At 30.6% G+C, this 14,896-nt stretch overlaps 1 protein-coding gene across 6 annotated transcripts in view; it reads right to left on the bottom strand.

Annotated features, from left to right (window-relative positions):
• Positions 1-14,543, bottom strand: part of LOC143149584 (dnaJ homolog subfamily C member 5) — a 66,768-nt gene extending 52,225 nt beyond the window's left edge. For 3 of the 6 annotated variants that reach the window (XR_012992828.1, XM_076317126.1, XM_076317123.1), the window contains exons 1-4: positions 14,339-14,543; positions 13,228-13,366; positions 8,947-9,099; positions 7,921-8,052 (exon numbers count right to left, since the gene is read on the bottom strand). Coding sequence is in view for 5 of the 6 variants with exons in the window: in XM_076317126.1 (XP_076173241.1) it covers positions 7,921-8,052; positions 8,947-9,099; positions 13,228-13,366; positions 14,339-14,358 (444 nt within the window). In the remaining variant the exon portion in view is untranslated. The remainder of the gene's footprint in view (positions 1-7,920; positions 8,053-8,946; positions 9,100-13,227; positions 13,367-14,338) is intronic. The other 3 variants (XM_076317124.1, XM_076317127.1, XM_076317125.1) reach the window with 1 other exon arrangement.
• Between the last annotated feature and the right edge of the window lie 353 nt (positions 14,544-14,896).

Below are 14,896 nucleotides of genomic sequence, written 5' to 3'. Positions count from 1 at the left end.
GCGTGGCCGAACATCCATTTTTTATGAAGAGCGCCCAGACCGTTCAATTCACAGAGGATACGGTCAACAAAATTCATGATATCGTATTAACAAACCGCTGAGTAAAATTAGAAATGTCATCCTGACATTGTAAACATAATACTTGAACGCGTACAATATATCCTACATGAAAAATTGGTTAGAGCAAAACTGATCGAATTACGTTAGGAATCGCTGCCCCGTCCACTCTATTCTCCATATTTGTCCCTTGCAATTTCTTTTTATTGTTAAACTTAAAAAAATATGGCGGAAGAGGTTCATGTCAAACGAAGATATCATCATCAAAACAGAGTCCTATTCTGCAGAGTTCGACAAAGTCTACTTTTTAGATGGCTTAAAAAAGTTGGAATTTCGCTAGATTAACAAGAGAACCTTACAGTGGTGGATAACATTTTTGAGACGGTAGTAGGTGCAAGTTATAGTATATACCTAGTATCAAAAACCCTAATGGGTTTCTTCAAAATGGATCTTCGTATTCGAGATATTTTAATGTAAAGTTTGATACGTACATAGCAAACGAGCTACTTAAATCTTCTCAACAGAAGGATGTAACATTGATGAATTGTTGCATATATTCTTACATACTAAACACGGAATTTATCAAGGAATGCATTAATTATTTTTGATTTTGATAGAAGAAATCAAGTAGTTAAAAAGAAAATTTATTATAAAGAAAAAAGTAAAGAATTACATCATTCGTGTAAGCAAAAATGTTTGCGTTTTACTTAATGTTTTTATGTTGCATCCTTCTTATCGTTCATCAGTGTTCAACAATAGTCGGCAAGCATTACACATATACCTTTTTTTACGATTTCGTTTTTTCATTCTGGAAATATCTTGGTAAAAGCATTCACGGTGTCTGTCACTTACGTCACCAAAGTTCGAAAGAAAAAAATCCAAATTTGATCAAAAAATAAGAGATACATTTTCTTCTATATGGACGCGTTTTCATATTTAAGGGGGAAACCATCTCTAAAGCTTATAAGATGAGATTCGAAAGAATTATTAGCTTAAAGATTATCATCAAACTTGGTATCAATTTAATTTGCGTCATAACATGTTGGGTAAGTGAGATTTTTACCATCAATCACCCTTATCTCGTAGTAAATTACCCCGATCGTTTATGTGGATATTTAAAAGATTTGAAACTCGTAAAAAAATTTACAAAATTCTTAGGAAACCTTAAACATCAATTATTCTATGATAATAAATTTGTGGTTTATAATCTCCTACCTCTACTGATGATTGAACTCTCTAATTGGTAAATTACATCTGTTTTACTAGAGGCTGTTAAAATTCAAGTGTCGAACTGTTATACTTTGCAGTGGTACCACTTCCATCCATCCCGTATAACGATCTATGCACGTCAAGCAATCGGTAAAGCCATCGGATGGTAGATATGGCTCGATTAGGTCTACGTGTACCATACTGAAACGTTCGTCCAATTCCTAGTAAATTCCTGGCTCCGACTTCGTATGTCGTGTTACCTTATTCTTTTGACAACTCTTGCACGCTCTGGCCCATACTTGTACTTCTCTTTTCATGTCCGTCCATACAAATCTTGACGTTACCTCCTGTGTTGTTGATCCGACACCGGGATGAGCCAAACCATGTATTTTTTGGAAAATTTATTTTCTAGGTATTAAATATAAACGGCCTAATATTTCTTGTGGATGTATCGCACCATAGTTCTTTGCCGTCCGGCAGTGGGTAACATTTAAAAGTTAGTGATTCGTTGCTCACTCGCAATTCCTTCAACTTGGTGTTGTTTTCTTGCTCTTCGACTATTCTGTCATAATCAATTACTGCGATGGAAACTCTGGATAAATTATCTGCAACTACGTTTTCTGGTCCCCGTATCATACCATAAGTTGATTGTAAATTGTGATATATTATAATAGCCTGGGTTGTCTAAGGAATGCTTTCTCATTATTCTGTTTGAATGTAAATGTTAAGGGCTTATGATCCGTCAGGATCTTAAATTCCCGACTTACCAGTAAATGTTTAAAATGCTTCACTGCCAGATACATACCTAACAATTCCCGATCGTAAATGTTATAGTTTCTTTAAACGTCATTTAACTTCTTCGAGAAGAACGCTATAAGTTTCCAAGCTCAGTTTTCATAATGCTGTAGGACTGCGCTAACCGTCCAATCAGAGGTGTCTGTAAGGAGTACTAAAGGCAATTCTGCATCAAGATACGTGCACCTGCCTGGTCTTATTTGCACTTCTCAAATTTTCCCACGGCTTCGTCCGTTCATTGGATCTTTCTTTTATCCCTTTTTCTTGCTCCTTTTAAATATTTCTGCAGAACGGCTTGGTCGTTTGCAGCATCTTACGCTGTCGTAGTTAACGGTGTAATGTCAGTCGGCAACAGATATTTTCACGAAGCACATTGATTACACTGTCCGATACGAATTTTGCCTTTCAATAACCAGTGAGTGATCCTTGTAGAGCCACACTCCCCAAATAAGAATTCGAAAGCCAAATTGCTGTGTAACCCCCAGTTCCCGAAAAACACGAGCTTTTGTAAAAACCCAATAGTTTCACCAAAAATGAAATATTATGTGAAAAGTAAAAACGTTCAAAAATGTTCTAATTAGTCTTAAAAAATAGGGGAGAGTTTCTCGAATATAGTGGTATATAATGTATTAAATGTTTTTGGTCCTAAATTACAAATTACAAGTTACAAATTAACGTCAAAGTTTAAAAGAGTGCCGATGTGTGTAGTTTTTTTACATTACTTTTATATTTTTACGAAAAGTTCTTTACCTAGGACGAAAGCTGTACCCAGGATCAGATTCTGCAGACATTTCTAAAAATAAAACTACCTGACAGAAGTGTCGGATCCACTACTCGCTTCTCTCGATTCGATAATGGCGAAGCTATACGTAACCAACGCCGATGGTGGGACTCAATGAGGCATCCACTTTGTGTAAATAATGTTTGAATTTTTTTTTAAATCTTCAGTGTTCTGTCTTTTTTTCTCATATATTTCTGTGTATACCAATCATCAAACTATAGTGTGCTTCTTAATCAATTTCAATTAACAGAAATTTCATTAGAAATTTTGCTATAGTTGAACATTTAGTATTAATAGCAAAAAGCAAGAAAAAAAAATAAATGAGTAACAAAAATTTTTATTCAATTATAGTTGGGTGATTGGTATCCACAGAAATACTAAGTTGTTCGATAAGTTTTGTCGTTCGATAAAACTTATTGAACAGTACAGTACTAGGTTGCTCGATAAGTTTTATCGAACGACGAAACTTATTGAATAACCTATTATATGAGAAAAAAAAGACAGAACACTGAAGAATTAAAAAAATTTTAAACATTATTCACATACAATAGATACCGTATTGAACACCTCCATCGGCGTTGGTTACGCATTGCTTCGGCCTTACCAAATCGGGAGAAATGAGCAGCGGATCATATTGCCGATGAATATTTTCTCAGCTTGAGCAAAATGCAAGTCGTTCCGACACTTCTGCCGGGCAGTTTCTTCTTAAAAAGTGTTCCTGTAACGTAAAGAACTTTTCGTAAAAATACAAAAATCTCAGCACTTTTTTAAACTTTGACGTTAATTTGTAACTTTTAATTTGTAATTTAGGACCAAAAACAACTAATAAATTATATACAACTATATTTGAAAAAACTCTTCTCTATTTTTTAAATCTAATTAGTACTTTCTAATGTTTTTACTTTTCATGTAACATCTCATTTTTGTCGAAAATGCAGGATTTTTACAGAAAACTGGTGTGCTTCAAAAACTGGGGATGATACAGCAATTCGGTTTCCGAATTCTTGTTTGGGGAGTGTCGTTCTACGAGAATCACCCATTGATTATTGAAAGGTAAAAAAACAGTTTCAGTTTGTCGCACAATGTTATCGATCTTACTTCCGATCAAACGAAATCGCTGTACGCTTCTTTGTCTTTCTCTGTCTAATAATAGATGATCCCCACCTCGAAAATTCAAAAAAGTCTGAAACTTTGGGAGTATGTAATCCATGTATAAATATGTATCGCGCAAGTTTTTGTTCTCGGCCAAATTCAATTTTAGATATAAAAGTTGACCCTCAAATATTCGACTATTTTTTATTTTCTTGTTGTAACTTGGAAACTGTACGAGATACAAAAAAAAAACTTTGAGACAAAAATTACTTCCTAAAACTAAATTTATCATGTCATAATTGACTTGTTAATATTTTTAAAGAATTGAATAAAAATTACAAACAAAAATTGATATTTTTAAACATTTTTTTATTCTTCATGTAGAATCTTAATCAGTGATTAAAGTAGTTAAAAACAATATTAATTCACCATATGTATTAGATAATGCATGTGTGATGTATGATATTTCACTGCAGAAACGTGTTTTGCATTCTGTAAAAAATATTATGTATTATGTAATATTATGTTTCCAAGTTACAACTAGAAAATCAAATATTTGAATGTTAATTTCTCTCTTAAAATGAATTTGAGCAGCAAAAGAAATTGCGTAATACATACTTATATATGACCTACGTATCCCTGAAGTTTCAAAATTTTTTGAATTTTTGAGTTGAAGATTATCGTTTGTAAGCGAACTGTTCCTGTTACTTGATCAAGTTCCACAGTGATTCAAACTCAATCGTTGAGCATTATCAGCCATTGGAATTAGTTCATAGTCGTGGTTTTCCTTATTCATGAAACACAAGGATTTGGAGCTTACTCCATTTGCTGCTCTTCGTTCTAGTTAATCGACAAGGCGTATTTGAACTCTGCACGCTTGCCTACGATTAAATAGAATCCACTTCTCAACCTGCGTGACGCGACGAGCTAGTATTCTCCTCTCGCTATAGCACGATTAACGTTACCAGATGTGTGGGGACAAAATATTATCAATAGTCGCATTTAGATTATTACATTACTTCTGTGCTATCACATCAATGTGCGTTTGTTTCAAGGATTCTAAACCATAGGCTGGAACAAACTTGGCAATAAACTATTGTCACAAATTAGTTTATAGTTTTATATAAAAGAAATATAAATAAGATTTTTCTTTCAAAGGTAGCCACAGGTGCAATAATTGTGCAATTGATTTCTTGTATTTAATCCTCTTCATCATCCGAGTTACCATTAGATAGAGCGATTCCTAGCCTTTAAAGTGCACTCTATTATTTAAACACAGATGTAAAACTTCTATGAAAACAAGTTTTGTAAAAATCAGTGAAAACTGTCAATTTTTAAGGTTTGCATGTTTTAAACAATTTCGAAAGTAGCAAAATAATAAATCAACACCCCTCCCCCGTCTATCTGTCCCTTATTTCCATACCAATAGCAATAAATTTCAATTCGAACAACATCCGTGACATCAAGGTAAAAGTGGTCCATTTACTGTGAAATGACCCATACGTAAAAATGTATTTACTTTCACGCCGCACATTTTCTAAGGCCTTAAATTTATACAAAAATGTTTTTTAAGGTTCCTGAGGTTTCTAAAATGAAGTAGGATCTCTAAAGGGTATGTATTTCAAGTTTCTTCCAATCTTTGTAATAAAGAATTTCACAAAAGATCATAGCCGAATAAGAAATAAAAAATGTGCCTAATACAAATTTAACTTTCTGTAGGGCATACAGTACTCTACAAAAAAAAAACTGTACCAAGTTTCAACTCTGTATCTTAACTTAAAGGTATTAAAGGAAAAAAAATCGAAATCGCGTTTTTATTCAATTTTTTTTGTTACAATACATGAAAAATGTTAAACAAATCAAGGACATTTCAGTTATGGAGTCCCATATTGGGGTACTTTTTCAGATTTTTTATTTGATAATCCTAATTATGAAAAATAAAAAACAAACATTTTTGAAAAATACCGATTCTGTATTGAAGCAAACAAGAAACTACGAGTATAGTAGAAAAATTATTTTCGAAATTTCTCAGATTTATCATTTAGGTGCATTTAGTTCAATAATTATTTATATTCAAAACAAAAGCAGAGTAATTATAGAAACTAAATAAACAAAACTAATAGAAATATTGCCCTAAAAGAAGGTAAGAAGCACAGTCATGAAAAATATAAATTTTCTTATTATTTATGACAATTAGAAGCACTTTATGCTATAACAAAAAATTAGTATTTTTTACAGTTTTTGGTAATTTTAGTGAGCACTCAAAGGGTTAAAACCTCCAAAGTCGAGATATAGAGTTGAAACTTGACAAAGATTGTTTTTTGTTTTAATAACCCATTACAAATAGAATTTGGTATTAGGAACACAAATGGATATACAAGGTATTCTTTATATATCCATTTGTAGATAATAATATATGATTGAATATAACAGTATTAAAAGTAATTGTGAATATTCACTTTCTTATGAGCAGTCTGTGGTCTAATCCTCAACCACGAACTCTGACTCCCCTTAACCCATAATGTTTATATGACAGTCGCAATAACCATAACCGTTGACCCGCTTTCGTGCTCCTTATAGCCTTTAGAATAAACAAATAAAGAATTAAAAATTTGTTTAATCTAAACTTCAATCCGAACCAACATATTCAAATACGAACTAAATGCAGGCAGCATAACCCTGCCCCGACGCCGTGATATAGGGGGTGGTAAACATCTCTTTCCCGACGAAGACACGAGGCATTCACGGACATCACATACACACGGGGGGGGGGGGGGGGGGTCAACGGTACTGGATGTTGTGCTGTTTGCAGTTCCCAGTGACTCCCAGAAATCATTCAAGTATGGTTACCATAGAGGCCTTAGTGGGTAGGCTCCACAGCCAAAATCTCCGGGTGCCCTCATATTACCTGAGGGGTGAAACCCCATTTCAACAGGTTGAGAGTATTTTGAAAATTTTCCGCATATAAAAATAAAAACAAAATGTATGGCTGAGCGCCATATCCTGGTGGAACAATCAAACGGAAAGATTTCTCACTGTCGAGCATGGTTAGGAACATACTCGTAGTGAGAAAAATTGGATAGTGGCTGTGTAACATGTAACATCGTATGACCGTTTATTTTTGCAGATCATTTTGGTAAGGAAGAATAATGCAAACCGATTTATAGAAATAAGTCGGCGGCTAATATGATCCATACGCGCGAAGTTTTATCATTTGTTTTGATTTGGAACCCGATATTCGGTCGTCAAGATAGTCCGCCGTTCAAAGGTTGAAGGTTAATATTTCATCAACACGGAGTTAACATTTAATCCTTTGCACTCGAAGGGTGAATTTCGCTTACCACTTGATTTGATGCAGTAATTCGAGTCACACAACGCGTCACTGCGTTACTTGCCCCTAGAAGCTGGGGATGCATCTTGATAATTGTTTTATAAAGTATCATACTAAATAACAATTCAGAGATTAAAATTATAGAAATTTTCTTTTTTGAGAAGTAAAGATACATAAAATATTCAAATATAATAAATTTATATGTTAATTTGTATGTGAAATCATTTTAAGTTAGCTATAAGGAATACACCAAATGTACATTAAATCATCTTGAGTTGTTGGTAAGCTCCAACGAAAAAGGCCTCAAGTGCAAAGGATTAATCATTCCAACAACATTCTGTCAATGATTTCAAAGTTTGAGATCATGATAACTTCAATATAATAGTCTAACAAATATAATATTGTGCCTTTTCATTAAAACTATCAATTTAATAAAAAATACATTTTCTATTAGAGAAAATAAGATATACATAAAAGATATATACAAGAATAGAAAAAGTCAATAAGTATGTTTCTAATAAAATTATTATACATTAATAATTTATACTGGCCTAAATGTAGAATTGAATTATATAGTCTCAAATACAATAAAAGAGTTTAAATAAGTATATATACTTGTTTACAACTTAGTTAAATAATAAAATGATGAATTTACCTGTAGATTATGGTATGCTCCACTGTTCTCTGGTGGGGTTGGTTTGCATTTACCACAGCAAAAGTTGCAGCACAGACAGCAACAACAGCAACAACAACATCCAGTTATAAGAGCACAAAATAGAAAAAGTGCCTAAAAAAAATAATAGTATTAATATATCTATCCACTGTACTATTCGATTTTACAACATGATTAATTATCTTTGTAACAGAGTCTAGATTTTTAGATTTAAACTAGCAGTTAAGTATCCTAAAAAAATAAAATAACAAAATGGACACATTGAAGTGTCTACAAGTTAATTAACTAACTTTGGCATTTTTTTTTATACAAAAAAAAAGCAAATTATATAGTATGTTTCGAGACCCAATCTTGAACTATTTAATCTTCAAAGTAATAACAAAAGGTTCTGATTATAAAATGTTATTATTCATATGATAATGAAAAAAACTCTTGCAAGTATTTCCTAAGGTAGTACTTCTGGATTATGTATAATACCCTACAGTAATGTGATATTATTGAACAAACTCTAAATCATCATACTGATATCTTATATATAACACATTAATGATTTTTCAGTATATGACAATTAATAATTTTAATGTATGCAATAATTCAAATAATTTGTCACAATCGCAAATATCAGTATCATCACTCTATGTAGAAACATTCACAAAGTTGCCAAAATAATATAAAACATTTGTAAGTGAGTAGCAATGGATAGAAAACTTACATTAATAAGAAGCACTTAAATTAAACGTTTTAGTACATTATTCCATTTTTATTCTTACGTTATTAAACATTCCCAAATAAAACTTGTAAATTGTAAGAAAAGATCTTAGTTCTTTTATATATAACATCATACAACTTAAAAACAAATTTATAAATTTTATAACTAACTTAAGTGACCATCTAAAATGTCCTATATTAATCTACTAAAATAAAAACTATTTTTCTCTAGAATAAAAGAATAAAAAATTAAAAACAGAATTTGTTTCTATAAAAATCTAGAGTCTAATGAAAACTTACCTTGCACCAACCAGAAGTAACAACAAAGTAGGCATTAACATTTTCTTCACCAAATTGTTCAGCAACATATAATCCAAGAGACCCATAATTATCATATATGTTACGTTTTGTCAAATCTATTAATATACTATGTGCTCTATTTATTTCCTTAAACTGAAACATAGTACCATTGAAATATATTAAACATATGAAAGTGTAAAATTCTATCTACTATCTAAATTTGTTTAAACTCCATTCTTGAGTTTACTAAAATTTATAACAACCAGTACAATTCAAAAACAATAATAATAATAAATGAAGTAAAAAATATTTTAAGCATACCAAAATCTATTTCCATTTTAAAACAATTTATCTTGAATTTTCCTTATTTACATTTACTTCTCAATTTCATAGAACATTTTAAATGTCTAAATAATATTTTATTTTCATATTTATATTCTTTTAACTACTACTGTACATGAATGTGGTAGAGAAACAAGATGGTTGGAACAACCATCTAATTAAGATAATATTATCTACTAACTCATTTTGCTAGTAATAATTTCTTATTCTAATAACAAGAATGGATATTCAACAATCTGAATTTAAATACATACATGCACACAATGCATACTTGAATGTAAATAAAGACACAGTGTAAGAATTTTAAGTGTGTGTGTGTGTGTGCGCGTACATGAAACGAACACCACTTGATAATAAAACAGATCATAAAATTTTAACGGTAAATTTGACAAATTAGAAACTGGGTACTAGTTCTTTGAAGTAAATCTTTTTATAAGAAATTGTACTAATGCATTCTGATGTGCATACTCAATAAGAACATAATTTAATCACTCTAATTATTTCCAATAAATTGAGTCTTTACTCAAAGCAAATCAAATCATTTCTGTTGCTTCAGATGCATTTTCCTTTAACTGTAAGGCAAACAATATGCAATATTTAACATGAACCTTGTCGAACACCATGTTGTTTACTGATATTCCATGATAATACATCTTTTGTTTTAACAAATTATTATGTGTTTTACCAATGTGAAGATTGGCGACTTAACATAAAAAGTAGCGAGAACATATTTGCATTTAAATACAAATGCACCAAATTAACTTCTAAACCTAATATACAGAATATAATTTGATTTAATCCGCTTACTCTGTATCAAATAGACCCATTTTCCAACAAAAATTGAGATTTTTGTGAAACAATGTACTTTTACTTTGTACTTCAATAACTACTACGTTGCTCAATAAGATTTGTCATTTGATAAGAAATGGCGCTATTAGTTTCGGCGTTTCATTTTTTTAAAAATGGTACTACTGTTTAATGAACATGTGTGAAATTTTTACAATGAAAAAAATTGAATATTGAGCAGAGATAAACTTTTTATTTTTGGAAGGTGTAGCACCAAAACAAATTCATGAACGATTGTTAAAAGTGTATAAGGACTCTTCACTTTCAATTAGAACAGCAGAAAGGTGGGTTGCTGAATTTAAATGTGGTCGTACAAGTCTTCAAGATGATCCACATGAAGGACGCCCAAAAAGTGCATCAACACCATAAATTATAGCAAAAATACAGGATATGGTTTTGGAAAATCGTCGATTAACCAAGAAAGATTTAGTAGAAACTGTATGCACAATGGGTGCCGCATTCGTTAACAATGGAACAAAAACAGTCGAATGTGACTTTCTTTCAAAAGTACAAATTATTGCAACTTCCACCCTATTCGCCAGATTTAGCTCTCTCTAACTTCTGGCTGTCCTCAGATTTAAAAAAATTCATGTATAGGAAACAATTTTCATCAAATGATGAGGTAATAGCAGCTGTGAATGCGTATTTCGACAGTCTTCTGGATTCTCACTTCAGGAATGGAATCCATAAATTAGAACATCACTGGAACAAATGTATTGAAGTTCAGGGAAAGTATGTTGAATAATAAAATGTATTTCAAATCATGAAATCGTGTTTTTCTTATCGAACAACAAAACTTATTGAACAACCTATTACTACCCATTTGGTTCACCAACATGGCCATTGTAATACTTTGATGAAATTAAACATATACACTTATTTCAAAATTAAATATTTTGTAGCTTTGTAAATAAAAAGCAATAAAAAAAGGGTTGGATAGGTGTGTGCGTATTTTTACTTAGAATCACCAAAAAAATTTGAATAAAAACCATGACTCCAGAAGTATAACCTCTCCTTATAAAATACATTTTAAAATAATTCATATATTGACCTCATACATTTAACTCGTATTTTAGTCACGTTTAAGATATAGTGCAAACTTAAGAAGAGGTTTTGGTTTAGAAGGTCTAGAAAAGGTAATTTTTAGAATTCATTTTTAAAACAAAGTAAAAAAAATATCTATCGGTGATTTTTGGCATTGTATTATGTATATATAAAAAGGTGTATAATTTTTTAGCCCTTAAAAGTTCTCCAGCAGTACAAGTTCTAGCTTGACTGTAAATTCAAAACAAAAAGACTGCATGAAATTTCTGAGGCAGTAAATCTATGAAAGCAAAAAAATTGTTTTTTTTTTTTCATTTTCTAACACTTTAAAAAAAAATCATTGGTTTACAACTTCTAACATCCTTAAAAATGAATAAATTTGGAAAAACTTAAAATACAAGAGATTCACTGCCTGCAAAAAAGTATGGTTTTTTATTTTAAAAAAATTCATTTCAATCAATTGATTAGATTTTGAGATATTTATTCTATCAATTCAAAAAATGATGTTTTGAGAAAAACATGTTTAAAATTTTATGCAATAAAAAGTATAATTAACAAAATATTTACATTTACAACTTCTGGTTTGTACATGAAACTCATTAACATTGCTCAAATTGTTCTTTTAGACAAATTTTATTGTTAAAATGACGAAACCTGTTATTCAGCGCCAGTAATTTGTTTCCCATCCATACTCTCAGTAAGTAATTTTGTTTATGAAATAGTAATACTTCCTAATACATTTATCATTTTTAGGAGTTGTAAATATCCACTGTCAAGGTGTACATTGACACAAAGTAGATTTTATCACAATATCAAGTATTTTATTGCCATGTTGGTTGCCAATCAATCAATTCACAAGGGAACCTTTCAGTAGCGGACATTGTGTTTGAGACAATAGTAGGTGCAAGTTATAGTACATAACCAGTATCAAAAAACCTAATGGGTTTCTTCAAAATGGGCCTTCGATACATATATAATAAACGAATTATTTAAATCTTTTCAACAAAGCGAGTTTTAAGTAAGTTGGTAGAGCGAGTGACTATAAAACTATTGGTAGTGGAATCAAATCCCAGCCTCTCGTTACTATTCTTTTTTTTAGTACAACATTGAAATGCAGAAATATGTTTGATTTATTTTTGTGTTTAATGTAGATGCTATATGACATTAACATTAAGACAAAAAACCTTAAATTTTTAATATAAAAAATAGAAATAAATACAGTAGTAAAATAGCAGTATATCTCATATATATATAGTTTTCCATATTATTCATTCATATTAGTCATTACCAGGTAAATTCTAGATTGGTTATTCATATTGCCACTATTGACGCTAATTGTTTTCGGACATATTCCAAACAATTGATACCTAGGAAGGTTGTTTGTATGAGTAGACAAACTGCTGGTTTTAGGGAACCGTATTATATTTTCCAAATTGTTCCAATTGCATGATTATTTGGCTACATAAGCTTCTTGTTGGTGGGAAATAATGAAATGTAAAATTAATAGTATACAATATTGATTGTTTCTTTAGTTTTTTTAAAATTCTATACAATATTTGAGAAGATATTTACAATAGAAACACACAAGATATAACTTCTGGAAGCACTATTTTATAAATGTAATTTCTTGGCAATTGCATAAGCCTAATTGTAAGGTCGTACATTATCAAAACACAGTTGATTAACAAAGATTCACTAACTATATAGAATTGTAAATTTTATAGTATCTTTAAAACAGGAAAGACTTAAAATAATTCTAGATTATCAAATTATTTCTATTAATATAAATTTGAATAAATGCAACTTATTAGAGACTTCAAATAATAGTCAGCAAATATTCAATGAATTTGTAAAGATATATATGTATATATATACACACGCACACGTTGTGTGTGTGTGTGTGTGTGTGTGTGTGTGTGTGTGCGTGCGTGCGTGCGTGCGTGCGTGCGTGCGTGCGTGCGTGCGTGCGTGCGTGCGTGCGTGCGTGCGTGCGTGCGTGCGTGCGTGCGTGCGTGCGTGCGCGCGCGCGTGTGTGTGAATTTAATTTACCTTTTCTGCAGCTTCTGGATTATTTGGATTTTTGTCCGGATGATATTTTAATGCTAGTTTCCTATAAGTCCTTTTAATTTCTTCAGAAGTAGCAGTATTTGGAATCTGTAAAATCTGGTACAGGGAATCCCCTGCTGTTCTAAAAAAAGTGAAATATTAAAAATTTAATTAGTTATAACAGTAGACACATTTTTTTTCTTTAAGCTTTACTTTACATATATATATGTACATGTACTCTTTAATTGAAACTTCATTTTATTTAATATTAAAATTAGTATTATATTTATATTTAAAATATAAATTTACACTTGAATTCTAATAAACCTATTTATAAAAATTATATAAAGCAGTACAAGTTTTAATATAAATTCTTATTAGAAAATTTTATCAATAAAGAAATTAAATTAAATATTTGTTATATTAAACCATATGTAAAATAATCTTATAAAGAAACAAAAACAAAAGCAATAATAAAAGTACTATGATATTCATTTTACAAAATATCTTAATCAGAAACATGACATACAGATACTTCATTGATTTTAGTCTCTATAAATGTGATAAAAACTAAGAATCAATACTTTAGAGAGCTACTAATCTTGAATTATAATTTATAATTTACATTATAATTTACAAACTTGTGCATACAAGACATTTTTCATTTTTTCAATCATGATCATTTTCTTAAAAATAAAATATAATCAGTAAATATAATATATGTTAATTACGTTTCTAAAAATCTAATAGATCTTTAATAATCTACAACCTTGTTTTCAAACGATATATGCAATCTACAAAACTAACCTAATATATGAAAAACTTTTATTTCTAAAACATAATTTATCCACTTTTAAACTCGATTATTTTGTATGTTTCCCGTAAATATATAGCAAATTATAATCAAAATGAAAAAAGAAATGTAAAGGAAATAAGTACAACGATTTAACCTAGCATTCCGTCAGTTTTTAAAGTTTTCAGTAATTAGAACATGTTTATAAACTTCTACAGGAAAATTCATGTTGATTATTATTGAAACAAAACAACGGATTTGTTGAGAAAGGAAGTACTTCAGAAATTAAAAATATTTAAATGGTGATAGCAAAATACTCACGACATTTTCCTTTTATCCATGTTAAATGACTTGGTCTTTCAATTATATAAAATGTAAAACAAAATTAGTAGTTCACATTGATTGAATATTTGACGTCTTACTACAGGTACATAATTTTCATCGTTAAATTCACGCAACTTCTTGAGCAGATATTCTTCCGGGTAATAGCAGAGGAAGGGATTCAATATTTTAGTACCAAAAGTGGACACAGTTGCACCACTTTGGCGCTACTGGAATACAGACCTAAGGCACATGAACAAAGCATAAGCCTTATAAACAGACAAGGAATCCATACATTTGATTTATGCGCAAGTTTGATCGAATGCCTTATTCATATAAAAATTCACAAGAGAAACATTGGATTAAAACCGCGACACAACAAAATATGAAACTCTGCGCGTATAGATCAATTTAGGCTGTCTTATTTCTGTAAAATAAACCGCACTATTTTTCTTGTCAAAACGACCTACGACAAAACCGATCATACGATTCTACATGTTTATGTTATGGGCACTCAATTTCACTCGCTACAAGTATGCTCCGCCCGATTATTTCTCC

This window comes from Ptiloglossa arizonensis, chromosome 7 (assembly GCF_051014685.1).
Source record: "Ptiloglossa arizonensis isolate GNS036 chromosome 7, iyPtiAriz1_principal, whole genome shotgun sequence".
In the NCBI taxonomy this organism is placed as follows: domain Eukaryota; kingdom Metazoa; phylum Arthropoda; class Insecta; order Hymenoptera; family Colletidae; genus Ptiloglossa; species Ptiloglossa arizonensis.
Note: the sequence above shows the minus strand (reverse complement) of the source record. Positions and strands in the feature narration are given on the sequence as shown.